The following is a 15287-nucleotide window of genomic DNA, read 5'->3' on the forward strand; positions in this document are numbered from 1 at the left end:
AAAAGCCAAACTAAAAAAATTAAAGCAGGGGATTATGATGTCAAAATTTTAGTGAAAAAGAGAAAGAGAAAGAATAAAAGATCAGATAGGAATATACCAAAATATTTGCAGTTGTTATCACTGGGACTTTTTAAATTTTAATTTCCTAGATTTTAAAATTATATACCATCTGAATGAACTTCTTTCAAATACAACAAGTGTTTGATATTTTTTAAGTTCTCACAGAGAGGGCTTTCTTCTATATGGCACAAGGTCCCTTACTCCAGTTACCATACTACAATATTTACATATTCATGTCATATAACTTGTGCTTCTGAGTTTAATTTCAGGCAAGAAGCCGAAACCTTTTGTGCCTTTTGGCCAATCATGCACTGAACTTACCGTTCTCTGTGTTTTAATATTGTGCATAAGGTGACACCAATCAAGAATATAAGAAGTACTGAACCTGCAGAAAGACCTAGAAAACAAAACAAGTATCAAATGCCAGAAAATTGTGACCTATATTGTTTTGAAGGGATTGTGGGGCTATTCCTAGTGGTGGGGAAATTGTTATGTGACTTTATACTTATCCTTTGTCAGTCATATAAATGTTAAATTCCTAAATAATCATACTTGGGCTTAAGTTTTTTCTGATCCAGCCCAGTTCACATTTAATCTAAGGCACCAAGCATTTGACCACAGGGCTCTAGTCAAGTGTCTGTTGAGCTTTTCTGTCCCTTTCAGTTTTATTAATAATATTCTTGTTACTGGGGGGATATGATACTAGGAGCTCAGGACACAAGGATCCCATGATGTAGCATAACAACATTTACCTCTCAGTTGTAAAATCTATTTTTCTGCTGCAGAATAAGTCACCCTGTTTGATAGTACCAAATCATGCAAAAGATCAAAAGTTAATATAAACTAAACTGTCAATTTAAAAACTGGGCTTTTAAAATCATTTAGTCAACTCTATTCAAAAGTGTCAGTTTGTAATATGCAGTACATATGAAAAGACCATTAAAACCCCAAAAAGGAGAATTTCCTAGGAGCTAAAGTGAAAAACAAGAATAATAGCAGGATATAGAATGTCAAATTATGTATATTTTTTAAAAATAAAACATCATTAGAAATTTAATTCAAATATTTAAGAAAACTTACCACTAAGAAGAGGAGCAAGTGAGGCTAAGGAGAATACAAAATCATGAAAATATTAGTCTAGGTGTATGCTCCAGTGCACCCCAAAGCCCCAAGATAACACACAGCTCCTTTCTCTCGAAATCTGCTCAAAGTGATATATCTGGACCCTGGATTGTATGCATTCTTCCTTCATTTTTTATGTAACAATTCACTGGACACTTAAATATCACTTTAAGTTGGGATAGTTCACGAATGAAAAAAAGCCAACACAATCAATTTGATAATCAGAGATTTCTTGGGTTAGAATGCAAATATGAACTGCTCTAAAAGTTTGTGCTCCATACTCTTTGGAGGTCCTTGTCACAATGGTAAGTACTTACAAGTCAAGATGCAGCAAGGGAAACCTCAGTAATGACTTCTTTCAAAATGTTAGGTTGTTGTTTTGCACCTTGTAAGTTAGTACTTCTTTCTTTACTTTCCCCATCCTCAGAAAGTTTTGTTTTTTTTTTTTTTTTTTTTTCTAGAATAGACCACTAACTTCAAATTTGCCCAGTACTGTAGCACTGGCCATAGACCCATATTGATTTAAAACCTACAGGTCCCTGACATCGAGGACCACCTTTCACTCTCTTCTCTCCAGTGAGACAAGTAAGAGCCACATGTGTGGAAGCCTTCCGCAGTTACCTGGTGATTTGCAGACAGCCAGGGGCGGGTTCCATCCGTGATCATCCTGGCACTGGCTCTGGGGACTGCCTTCCAGGGTATACCCCTCTTCACACTCCAAAGTGACAACTGCACCATACTGATACATTTTCCCAGGCTCCAGCCCCTTCTGGATTCCATTAATATACTCTGGGGAGCTACAGTTTACCTCTGAAATGAAAGAAAGCTAATTGAAGCTGGGTCATATTTTAGCCTTTTCTCAAGAAAGGAGAGTGCCCTGAATGGAAAGGGTTACAAACCCAACTAGGTTCATTCTCAGTAAGGAAAGCCTCACTGTGGTAACACAAAAGGCTATATCCTAGGTAGAGTTATTTCTGTGTCAACCATCAATCTCAATTACCTTTAGATAGTTTAAGCCAGATTATTTTCTTCTTTGTGCTTTAGTTTCTAAACTAATAGTGTTGGATAATTTTAATGGCCTCTTAGAGAAACGGAAGGGCTAAGTGGGTAATATTAAGAATTCCGAATGGCTAGTTCATCTGCTCCATCCTTACTCTATAATTGTCCAGATGTGAACACACTTACTCATTTCTTCTTTCATCTTGCCATGGAGGGGGCAATAGTGGGAGATTTTGGATTTGGGTCATGACTCTAGGACTTCCCAGCTGTGTGACCTTGGGTAGGTTACAGGTCTCTCGATTCTACCAAGATCTCATGTGTCATACAGGAATAAGAATAGCACCAACTTGACAAGGTTCTCAGGAAGATGATCAGGAGATAATGCATATAAGATGTGAGCAGTTTCTGGCATTTTGTAGAGTTCCCAATAAATACGAGGTATTAACTCACTACTCCTATTTCATATGCATTATTTATGCATTTATTTCATAATGCATATTTCATATGCATTTATTTATTCTGAAGGTTTTATCAAAAAAGGATATAGACCCGTAATTCCTTTTTATTTTATTTTTTATAATAAATTTATTTTTTATTGGTGTTCAATTTGCCAACATACAGAATACAACCCAGTGCTCATCCCGTCAAGTGCCCCCGTCAGTGCCCGTCACCCATTCACCCCCACCCCCCGCCCTCCTCCCCTTCCACCACCCCTAGTTCGTTTCCCAGAGTTAGGAGTCTTTAGGTTCTGTCTCCCTTTCTGATATTTCCCACACATTTCTTCTCCCTTCCCTTATATTCCCTTTCACTATTATTTATATTCCCCAAATGAATGAGAACATATAATGTTTGTCCTTCTCCGATTGACTTACCCGTAATTCCACCACCACTCAGAGGAAACATACTGACAAAATAATTGCGTTTTTATCAGTATTTTGCCAAACGCACACTCATAACTACAACTACAGTGTAAATTCAGCCTGCACTTTAGTTGTTTAATTTGTATAAGTACTTCAATTTTCTATATTTAAAGGACTATGTAAGTGATCACTCTTCAGATAAGCTATACCCTAAGTCATTTTTTCTTATTTTGCGGTATGCAGACTAACTAGTGTATTCATCCAATTGAATCCATCCAATTAAATGCATTAAATAAATGGTCCAATTAATGCATTTATTTGTCTATTTTAAGTTGAAGGTACCTAACTGAATGCCTATTTGGGAGAAATTTGATTGAAAAAACAAGAGAGTAATAAACACCACACCTTTACAATAAGGGGCAGGTTGGCTCCAGGTTCCGTCATGTGTGCAAAGGAGGATTGCCACTCCCACAAGCAGGTAGCCTTGGTCACAGTTGTAGAGGATTGACATTCCGGGAGAAAATCGAGCTATATCTCCACCAGTATGATTCCCATTGGGTATCTTAAGTGGAAGTTGACATCCTATGAAAGCTTAGACACCAATAAAAAAGGATCTTTAATTTAGCACAGAGGAACATATAGCCAGCACTATCTGTGGGTGACACCAAACTGAGAGGTAGGATATAAGCCAACTAATTGGTATCCAGAAATATTCATTCCACTGAAACCAAGCAGCACTGGACAGAAATCTGCATTGCCTACATATATGTGATTTGAAGAATAATGTCAAAAGTAACATAATGAAAGGTCAGTGGTCATGGCCCACGATCGTCATCTATTAGCTAATAGTATTCTTCCCTTTACCCCTTAAATAGCTCAGAAGCTGTAGTTTAAGGGTCTGACACTCCAAATGCTTCCAGGAACCAGGAAGCAAAGCCACCACTTATGACCAGAGAGCATTTGTCCTGAAAATAGCAGCCGTCGCCTGGTTCCAGATACAGGTGCCTTGCAGGAAAGCAAAGGGGGCCCTCACTGTGTTACACATTCACTGTTTATCCTGGGCTGTGCAAATGGGTTTCACTTAGGATGAGAAAACCATTCTGGTGAGCTGAATTCAGTTCTTGGGGCACCCACTGGCAGCCTCTTTTGTAGACAGTTACTGACAGGAATAAAGCTTCCAAGTGATAACTAAAATGACAGGGAAGACAATTCGATGGGTTTGAGGGCTAGCATTCCTCTCCACAAACCCCAAGTTCTCTTTCTGGTTGGTATCACAGCCTTAAATATCAAATTATCAAGCAATATCATTGCCAAATACTTGCCCTCCCAAAAGTATGTGTTTTTTTAAAAAGTATTAGTAAAAAGAATAAATTTCAGAGACTCCATCAATTTGGAAGTTAACCATTATCTTCTCATGTACTTTTGCTCAACATATCTAGAAGGGGAAGGGAGGGATCCCTGGGTGGCTTAGGGGTTTAGCGCCTGCCTTTGACTCAGGGCGTGATCCTGGAGTCCCAGGATCGAATCCCACGTTGGGCTCCCTCATGGAGCCTGCTTCTCCCTCTGCCTGTGTCTGTGCCCCCCCCGCCCCACCTCCCCCATCTCTCATGAATAAATAAATAAAATCTCAAAAAAAAGGGAAGGGGGGAAGGATGAGATAAAAAGATAAGGCAGGCGTCTTATAAAACAACGAGATTGCCTTTGCTCTCACATGCTTTCCTATAGTCTGAATGGTCAATGTAGATTCAAAACCCTTTTTCTTCATTCTGGGCAATAGCCCACACTTTGTTCCTTAAAATATCTTACCCTTTTTGATACAAGTCGGTACACCTGGCATCCATTTGTTACTGGTATGACACTGAATCACATGACTGCCGTTCATGATGAAGCCAGCATTGCAGGCAAAATATACCGTGTCGTTGTGGGCATATGAAGCATGAGTTTCGTTGAGCTTGTACCCATGTTTGACTTCTGGGTTAGGGCAGTGGGTCACAGGAGGAGGTTTTAAGCACTGCGGGAGAGGTTTACTCCAAGATCCATGTCCCTTAGGGTCACTTATGCATCGTATATTTTTCTCTCCCAGAAGAGAGAATCCTTGGTCACATTCATAAGAGACTTCATTTCCATACAGAAAGTGCTCTGCCATCACGCCCCTAGGTCTTCCATGCTCAATCATGGGTGGGGGCTCACAGTGAATAACTGCAGAAGAGATTAAGGAAATTCTGCTTCAGCTAGCACACCAGGGTGGACAGTCTTCAGTCGGGCACAAATAAAACTAGGCAACTGCATGTACTACATGGGACAACAAAATAATTGAGATTTTGGGACCAAGATTATGCTTCCTGTAAAACAGCATTATTGGGGCGCCTGGGTGGCTCAGTTGGTTAAGTGTCTGCCTTCGGCTCAGGTCATGGTCCCAGGGTCCTGGGATCAAGCCCCGCATCAGACTCCCTGCTCAATGAGGAGTCTGCTTCTCCTTCTAACCCTCCTCTCAACTTGTGTTCTCTGTCTCAAATAAATAAGATTTTTTTAAACCAGTGTTATTTAATTCTCTACATGAATAATACATATTCATTCCAAAACAATTCAGAAAACAAAGTATTAAAAAAGGAAGAAATATAGCTATGCTCCCATAAACTAGAAACATAGGCTATATTATTTTTTCTTAAATCGCAGGCAGATGTATGGCAAATACTCAGTTCCTATTTGACAACTTTGTTTCCCAATGCCAGTGCCGACCAAACACGGCAAGAGTTGCCTTATCTTATGTACAATGAAATAGAACATATAGACTATGGACCTATAAGGCTAGTTCTTCAGTGGCCTGCCTTACTACCTCACTGACAATTTTTTTTTTTCTGACTTACCCTTACAAAGTGGAATCTTTTGGAACCAAACCCTATTCTCTGCATCTTGACACTTCTGATAAGCATGTCCAGTCAACCGGTACCTGGAGAGAGATTGTACTGTATTTCCTCTTCTCAATATCACATCTCTGCAACCTAGCTTCCTTAAAGCACAGGTACAGGGGCACTTCTAAAGAAGAGGTCGGCAGACAGGAGCTAAAACTCCTGGCCCTCCAGGTAAGAAAACTACTTTAGACATAGAGTTTTTCCACAGCAAAGCCATTTCTGTGTCAAGAAAGAACTGAAAGAGAGATGTAGTTAGACCAGTGGAGCCTCACATTCTCTAGGAATGGGACAATGAGGGACCTCTAGGAGGAGTCATCAAGACAACTTGAGGACAGAATTAATGCCCAAAAAGAGGAGGGGACCCCTTTTCAGAATGGACCATCTCATACTCACCCATCTTGACAGGATGTATTAACTGGTATCACAGGTGATTGAATGGGAGGAGGCTCTTGAAAATCATCTCTCACAGGTTGACATGGTGCTTCTAGAAGAACAAAGTTTGAATTATGTATGCATGCCTGATATCACGGAGAAAAACAACTCTGCAACTGAAAGTACCTTCACACCGAGGGGGAGAAGGGCTCCAAGTTCCTGAAGGCATACAGTGAATGGATTTGTTTCCCACAAGCAAGTAGCCAGGGTCACAGGTGTAGTCTACGGTCATCCCAGAGACAAAGACGACCCTGTTTCCACCTGTATGCCGACCATGCTGGAGCCCAAAAGGTGGCTGGCAGTCTGAAGAGAAAACTCCCCACATAAATACCAACAACAACAAAAAAGGGATTTATACATAAGAACATTAAGTGTACAGCACCGAACAGCAGACAATCTGAAATTTTTAAGCCAAAGATTATGAAACTCTAATTATCAAATGTTTTCTGCTCTTTTGTAGGAACCAGTCACCTTTAAAAAAGTCCTCTCGAAAACCAAGAAACAGACTCTTAACTATAAGGAACAAACTGATGGTCACCAGCAGAGAGGTGGGTGGAGCGATGGGGGAAATAGGTAATGGGGACGAAGGAGGACACTTGTGAGGAACACTGGGTGGGGCATGGAAGTGTGGAATCACTACACTGTACACCTGAAACTAATATTATACTGTATGTTAACTAACTGGAATTTAAATAAAAACTTGAAAAAAATAAAAACATAAAAAGTCTTCTCATTATCTACCCTGAATACATCCCAGATCCAAAGGGGCATTTACATGAAGAACATATAAAAACACATAGGACAAAAAAAAAAAAAAAAAAAAAAACACACACATAGGACATTCGATCACAGAATGGAAGAAATGGGATAGTAATCTGTGCACCTTTGTCTTTTTCCATGACTCTAGTTTTGGGTTGGAGATGATAAATAAATAAATACCTCATTTTTCCTCCATTGGGTCTTTACCTTTTTCACAAACTGGTATTTCAGGATCCCAGGTATTATCAGCCTTGCAACGAATCTGACTGCTGCCCTTCAAAGTAAATCCACGATTACACTTGAATGCCACACTGTCATTGTAGAGATATGGGGCTTCCTTGCCAGAGATCTTGTATCCATTTGCAACATAGACAGGTGGACACTGGACAGTGGGGAGGGAAAGTTTACAGAAAGGGGCAGGGCCACTCCAGGTGCCCATCTCTTGGTCATTGCTTGTACACTGGATGGTGCTCTCCCCAACGAGGTTGAATTTCACTCCACTCTCTGGCCCGGGGTTGCACGTGTAGGTGACCACGGTTCCATATGGAACATTTTCTGAGGAACTCCCTGTGTGTTTCCCATTGTAGATAACAGGAGGTGGTGGGCAGGTGATATCTGGAGAGATGAGAATTTACTGTCGAATTCTGTTCCAGTATTAAACACGGAAGAAGAAAAATGAAGCTGGTTATGAACCTGTTGTTATCAGGTTTCTTGGAGGATATGGATGAGTTTTGATGATAGGAGTTACACCAAAGCTCATTGTGTATGTAAAATTCTATTTAAACAGACATTGTAGCCAAGATTTTTGTAACGGAAATCTTTGTTAAAAGTGAACATGTTCTTCAGTATCGTATTGTGAGGCAGTAAAGTCCAGTAGTAAATTGGCAATTAAAATCATTGCTTTTTAAAATAACCAATAGATGAATAAAAGGCACAGGGGGGTAGAAATAAGTTTTGAGTGTCATCTTTGTGGTGAGGTGATATGATAGGTTAGCCAAGAATCACTGTCAACTGAGCATCTACTTTCGACAGGTAATTTTCTCATCTACAAAGTAGGGATAGTACCATTTGAATTTAATAACATTGAAGTTTGCAATCTTAGGTTAACTTTCCAGATAAGAAGCTAGAATTTATTTATTTATTTATTTATTTATTTATTTATTTATTTATTTTTTAAGAAGCTAGAATTTCTCAGAAATTACATAAATTACCCCAGGTTAAGTTAAGGAACAGAAACAGAATCTGAGTTCAGATCCCACACCAATCCCCTTTCTCTCCACTAAACTACAGCATTCCTCAAATTAAAGATGGTGGCTCCTATACTCACTGTCCTCATTATTCTTAAACTCCTCAATCACAAAAGAGAATCAGAAACTAAGTATGCTTAAATTGATTGGCATACAATGAAGCAGAAAGGGGTGACAGCAGAAAACAGCAAAACTGTGCAACTGGAACTGTTGCAAAGTTAATCGAATAGAACCTAATATTCCTATTTCCATAACATGGGCTCAAACAGAAAGCTCCCAGGAAATGCATACATCTCACACTGTTTCAGGTCCTCCATGATTTTTGCTACTCACCTTCACAAAGACGAATCTCCATAAACCAAGGAATTGCCCCTTGACACGACTGATAAACACTCCCACCTAACCGGTACCTAGAGACAAAGAGCCACGTCGTTTTGCCATCTGGTGACCACTAAGCTAAGCAAGAGCTATTGGCTCAAAGCAGACTCCTCACTTTTAGGACAAGAATAGGAACAAAACTATAGCCAGCACTGGCACCATCTATCTATCGCATAGGCAGCGTTTCCATGCACCCAACAATAGCACAATCAACCCTTCTGCGAACATGTGACAGGGAAGGGTCTTTAAGACAAATGCTGACAACAGAGCTTGTAGCGTGAGCCGATAAGGCAGACCTGGCTCAGGCTGAGGCAGCCTTTACTTACCCTTCATCACAAGAAGAGTTAACATCTGGTCTAATAAATCCATTTTGGGGTTTGTCGAAGACTTGGTTTCCTATAGGTTTACACTCCGCCACTAGGAAAAGAGACCTGGATGAGAAATCAGCTCAAAGCAATCTCAAAACCATAAAACATCTATATACAAAGCCTGGCACCTTTACATTCCGGGACAGTGGGTGTCCACACCCCGTCAGAGGTACAAAGTATGGATTCTTTCCCCACCAACACATAGCCAGGGTCACAGCTGTACTTTATGGATGTTCCTGGGTCAAAGCGGACCAGGTGTCTATCTTCCTTTTGCCCATTGAGGATTTTAGGAGGAGCTTGGCACTCTAAAGGAAAAGAAGAAAAAGTTTCTTATATAAACAGCAGAAAGAAACAACCAAAGAAATTATCATTAATGTGCCACCCAGTTTGGGGTAATTTTAGTGGTTCATCTTTCTTTTTCTTTTCTGCACTTAGGTTGACTTTATTCAGTTCCTACTTGGTGCTCTAAGTCTTCTTCTGTCTCTTCTTTTCTTAAGGAAACGCACATGTGTTTAATGGGAAATATCCCTGGGTGGTGGCTTTGCTGACTTCCCTTAAAAAAAAATTACTATTGAAACAAACAAGCATTTTCTTCCCTAAAGAAGGAGGCAATTTAATGATCCCCTACTGCTTTTCCCCCCAAGGATACTTCCACAAAATGGAAATAACGGCTGAGGGACAATGTTAAGAAAATCTATATAATCTATAATCACTGTAGGTAGTAGAATGGAGAGGACTAGAAACTGGAAAAGAAGGCCCTGCTTAAATCCATAACCCCATCATCTAGCTCTTCAGAAAAAAAAAAAAAAAAGAATCAGTAGCACCTTCACTGAGTATTGGAACACTCACCCTTTTCACAGACTGGTGCCGATGGCTCCCAGGTGCCTTGGGCATTACATCGGATTGCCTTACTGCCCTTCAGGGAGAAGCCAAACGTGCAAGCAAATACCACAGTGTCATTATAGGAATATTGCTCTTTCTGCCCCCATGATATTTGGCCTCTTAGAATCTGGGGAGGTGGACAGTGAACAGCAGAACTAGAAAGTTCACAGCGTGGGGCAGGAGCACTCCAGATCCCAATCTTCTGACTGTCGGCGGTACAATAGATAGTCTTCTCTCCCATAAGAATGAATCTCACTCCTTCCTCTGGGTCCGGGTCGCAGGTATAAGTGACTATGCTTCCATATGGAACATTCCCTGAAGGGCTGCCTGTATGTCTTGCATTGAGAATAGAAGGAGGTGGCGGGCAAAGAATTTCTAGAGAAATTAGAGAGAAATGACAAGATTGCAGCTATACTGCAAAGAACACCTCAGATGTTGCTTGATACCGCTGTCCCATCCTAGGTTCAGGGACAGTTGATAACTTGCATCTGTAACATGCCTTGATGTACCAATCAAGGCAGCTATAGCAGTATAACTTTATTTATTTTTTTTAAGATTTATTTATTTATTTATGATAGACACACAGAGAGAGAGGCAGAGACACAGGAGGAGGGAGAAGCAGGCTCCATGCCGGGAGCCCGACGCGGGACTCGATCCCAGGACTCCAGGATCACGCCCTGGGCCAAAGGCAGGCACTAAACCGCTGAGCCACCCAGGGATCCCCTATAGCAGCATAACTTTAAAAGTATGCTTTAGAACTTTATTCTTGACTATATCTACTGAGGAGATCCCCCTTTCTGTGCCAGGCCTGACTGGCAAGTCTACAGAGCTTTCAGAGAAAGAAAAGCCTAGGAACCCTGTCTCACTTGAGTAGGCAGCGTAAAGAAGTGGCCAAAGGATGCTTCAGTGGAGAACATATCCCTTCGAGATGTCTATGTGAGATTTTTGCTCTATAAGAATCCGTATAGTAATGACTAAACCAAAAGCTTTTAGTTAAGCTGAGAATGAAGGGTTCTGCTCAAGGACCAGGGAGCTAGCTGCAAACCACAGTGTTGCAACTTACCTTTGCATACTGGCATCTTGGTCCAAGAAGCCTGCTGTCCGGCAATTACACATCGACTGGAAGGTTGGCCTTGTAATCGATACCTGGAGACAGAGTGGGGGGGTCATTCAGGACTATCAGGCAGTGGGTGTTGCAGAGCAACAGCCTCCACTTAAAATCCAAGATAAATTAACTTAATTGGTGTGTACCAACCCCTTTCATAAGCATTATCTCTCCAAGACTTGCCATAAGCTGTCCCTGGATTCTCATAGAGGAGCCCTTGGCAGGTCACACTACGCACACATAAACCAAAGGAATTAAATCTCAAAGGCCCTCTTGACACTCACCCTTCATTACAGTCAAAGTTCAGAGTTGCACCAACCCGAAGACTTGGAGGGCGCTTTATCTGTCCATTGAGAAATGGTCCTGGAGGTTCACACTGTGCCTCTAAGGAAGTAAGCCAAAGATGAGCAAAGCATGGCAAATAACAGCCCAAATTCTTTTTTTTAATTTTATTTACTTATTTATTATTTTACACAGAGAGAAAGCACATGCACATAAGGAGGGGGAGGGACTGAGGAGGAGGGAGAGAGGTGGAGAGAGGCAGAGAGAGGGAGAGAGATAGAGGAAGAGGTAAAGATAGAGAGAGAGATAAGGAGGGAGAGAGAGAGAGAGAGAGAGAGAGAGAGAATCTCAAGTAGGCTCCACACTCAGCATGGAGCCCTATGTGGGGCTTGATCTTAGGATCCTAAGATCACGACTGGAGCCAAAATTAAGAGTCAGATGCTTAACTGATTCAGCCACCCAGGTGCCCCAGAATAGTCCAAATTCTTAAAATTGATCGTAAATTGAGGTACCTTTACATGTGGGAATAACGGCGTTCCACTTTCCTGAAGACAAACATCTAATAGTCTTTTCTCCAACAAGCAAGTAACCACGTTCACAGTTGTAAGTCACAGATAATCCTGGGGCAAAGGATTCAACCATCTCCCCTGTGTGATATCCATTGGGGATCGTGGGAAGTGGTGGACACTCCAGGGGGAAATCTTTACACACACACACACACATTAGGAAAAAGGCCATCAGATGACACATCCTTCACAATCTAGATTTTAACTTAATACATAGATCCAAATATATGACATGTGATCTATAGTAAACAGTCAACATTAGGTTTCAACTCGGCCTTCCAAAGATCAGATAGGTGTGGCTTAAATGCATGTATTATGTACTACAAATGGTACATTATTTTCTATTTTTAGCTACACGAATCACATATACCTTGTGAAAAATTTCAGTTACCAAAAAAAGTTCATTTTCACCCATAATCTCCTCCTACCCATAACCTATTCTCTGCACCAAAAGTAGTATGTTATTATTTAGGGGGTCATCCTGCCAGACATTAGTAATATACCTTTTGGGGATCCTACATGTGATACACACATAAACTCATAGTACAGTACATGTATGTAATGTACTTAATACATATTATTTTATGTTTTTTCTTTGCTTAATAATCTGTCTATATTTTTCCATGTCAATACATATAGATCCATCTAAATCTTTCACCCCATTCTATCTTAAGATCTTCCCTACTTCCAAGATTATATACCTAACTATAGATAGATTCATATTTTTCTAATGATTTGACATCAGAAACTCAATTCAACTCAATTGATTTAGAATTGATCACGACTATTTTTTTTATGAAGAAAACAGCTAATTTTGATGGTACAATCTTTGTCAAGTGCTGTCAGTCCCTGTAATCGTATAAATGAAGTTCAGCTTTAGGGTTCAACAACAACATAAACCAAGCCAAATGATAAGAAAATGAAGAATTTATAGTAGTCCCTATTTTCAAAGTCATTTGATCTGAAATGCTATGGCTTCATAGATGACTTGGACAGCAGGGGACCTCTTCAGAAAATATTCGTAGAGCCTACAGATAACAGGGCATCATTTCTGCCAGAATAGCCCAACGACTATTCAAAGATGAGTTTTAAATCCACTGGGTGTATTTTGCTATTAAATACCACATTTCTTCTCAGTTTAACAATAACTCAGATATACAGTTTAAAAACCATTGAATTTCCACATCCCAAACAACTACGATCCCCATCCTTGTGAGACTTATTCAATTCAGTTATTAGGTAGGTATGTTCAGTTACATTTTCCAAATAGTTTTTGCTCTATTGATGTTTGCTGATGAACACTTATATCCCTCCAGGACTATGAAAAAAAAATCAAGAAACCATAATTTTCACCCTTTCTGCCCCTCCCACTCTTCCACATCCACACTGTTCTTCCTTCAGAATAAAAACTTGGTCCGCACAGAGATGGAAGGTCCCAGCCTCTCCACTTAGCTTTGTGTCTGTTTTTACTTACCACTCTCACAGGTCGGTAGTGGTGTTGGCCCCCAGGTTTTATTTGCTTGGCACCAAACAGATTTGTTTCCTTTCATGGTGAAGTTGGTATTACAGGTAAAAGTCACTGAATCACCATGTCTGTATGGTGGTCTAGATCTTTTGTCTCTGTATCCTCCTGGTACTGTGGGCTCAGGGCAAACAGAATATCTATTATAATATTCACATGTAGGAGGAGGTCTATCCCAGATTCCTCTCACTTGGTCTTTACTTATACAAAAAAGGAGTCTTTCTCCAATGAGACGGAAGGCTTTAAAACACCTGTACTTTACCGCAGTGTTAAGAGGTACGGGATCAGAAGAATGACCGCTCCAACCATTTTTGATAGGAGGAGGAGGCTCACAACGAATCTCTGAAAGCAGACAACGGAATATGTGGTCATACTAATCCTGAAAATGACAAGATTTACATTTAGATGAAAGGTCCAAATATAGGTCATGTCACTGTTTCAGAAACAGACTTAGAAATTTGTATAATTTATTTCTTACTCATAGTCCATGCTTATCCCCGACCTCCTAAGTTCTTACATTTCTCTCCATTTGCAGCAAACAAATCATCTGGTTTATAAACACCATCCTAACCAAACGGTGACAATGAACCAATTTATTGCATAGTTTGGAGTCTCCTCAATTTCATAGTGAATAAAAGGCAAACAGCACATAAAAATTATCTTAATAATATGTTAACCAATGCACTAGTGAAATTTGGGCTCAACAGACCTGATTTCAAATCTCAACGGCTGTATGACTAGGCAAGCCCTCTCTAAACCTCAATTTCTTAGTTGATAATATAATCCAAAGCCACTTCATAAGGTTACAAGAAGAATCCAGTGAGATTAAAGTACCTGAAATGACAAGTACAATACCTGGAACATACCAATTTTTCAATGCCTGTTTCAAACCCACAACTGGGGCTGCAAGTGGTGAGAACATTCATCTTTAGATAGATGATGATGATGATGATGATGATGATGATGATGATGAAAGATAGATAGATAGATAGATAGATAGAGTACCTGATACAATATATAGTTGATTAAACAAACTTAGTTTTGCTCTGCAAACTAGACCACATACAGGAGACTGGCATACGTATATTCAAAGCACACATATGAATAAGAAGTTATAATTGATAAATGTATGAGAATTCACCAAAAATCAAGGGACAAGATCCATAATTGATTATTTTTGTTTTCTACTCACGTTCACAGACAGGAAACTTATTATTCCAGAGTACGCTCATTCCTTCTGAGACACACTGACTAGAAGATTGGCCATTTAATCGGTACCTTAAACAATAAGGGGTAGCAAATCATCACCAGAACAAGTCGATTCTCAGCTGCATGGAATTAATCACCTCTCTCAAGTCTGCAGTATTAATGGCTTCTATTTTTTTTTTAAATAATTTCTGGCTTAAGGAAAAAGTCCAAGGTTGAATCAGCTCAGCTATATAATGACTTCAGACCAGGTAAAAACACAGGAAAAAATCCTAATGGTCATAGTCTCTTTTTGAAATCTCCCTTTCCTCTTTGGCATCCAAATGTCAAGATTCTTTTGACCATTTAGAAGGAAAAAGTTGCAGTTCCTAATGAAGAAAATCTTTAATACCTTGTTACCTAAGATCATCCCAAAGAACCTCTCTTACTGAACCCCCATTACTCTCCATGATAGGAGCCTTAATTTCTGCCCCCAAATTTTGCCTTTTCACATGATGAAAGGACAATTCCTAGCTCCCTCTGAGCATGCACGATATACAGAATTGAAGAAAAATCAATAGGATTTGCTTCCTATTAGGATTATTAGT

At 40.0% G+C, this 15287-nt stretch overlaps 1 protein-coding gene across 1 annotated transcript in view; it reads right to left on the reverse strand.

Annotated features, from left to right (window-relative positions):
* Positions 1-15287, reverse strand: part of CR2 (complement C3d receptor 2) — a 33296-nt gene that overhangs the window by 6463 nt on the left and 11546 nt on the right. Inside the window, exons 8-25 of the mRNA XM_041758068.1 lie at positions 14687-14772; positions 13447-13836; positions 11919-12107; positions 11409-11508; positions 11083-11165; positions 9987-10394; positions 9266-9442; positions 9096-9186; positions 8725-8801; positions 7352-7759; positions 6512-6688; positions 6347-6437; positions 5909-5991; positions 4848-5240; positions 3447-3632; positions 1804-1992; positions 1141-1164; positions 382-457 (exon numbers count right to left, since the gene is read on the reverse strand). Of these exons, the coding sequence (XP_041614002.1) occupies positions 382-457; positions 1141-1164; positions 1804-1992; positions 3447-3632; positions 4848-5240; positions 5909-5991; positions 6347-6437; positions 6512-6688; positions 7352-7759; positions 8725-8801; positions 9096-9186; positions 9266-9442; positions 9987-10394; positions 11083-11165; positions 11409-11508; positions 11919-12107; positions 13447-13836; positions 14687-14772 (3228 nt within the window). The remainder of the gene's footprint in view (positions 1-381; positions 458-1140; positions 1165-1803; positions 1993-3446; positions 3633-4847; positions 5241-5908; positions 5992-6346; positions 6438-6511; positions 6689-7351; positions 7760-8724; positions 8802-9095; positions 9187-9265; positions 9443-9986; positions 10395-11082; positions 11166-11408; positions 11509-11918; positions 12108-13446; positions 13837-14686; positions 14773-15287) is intronic.

Source organism: Vulpes lagopus, chromosome 1, assembly GCF_018345385.1.
Source record: "Vulpes lagopus strain Blue_001 chromosome 1, ASM1834538v1, whole genome shotgun sequence".
NCBI lineage: Eukaryota > Metazoa > Chordata > Mammalia > Carnivora > Canidae > Vulpes > Vulpes lagopus.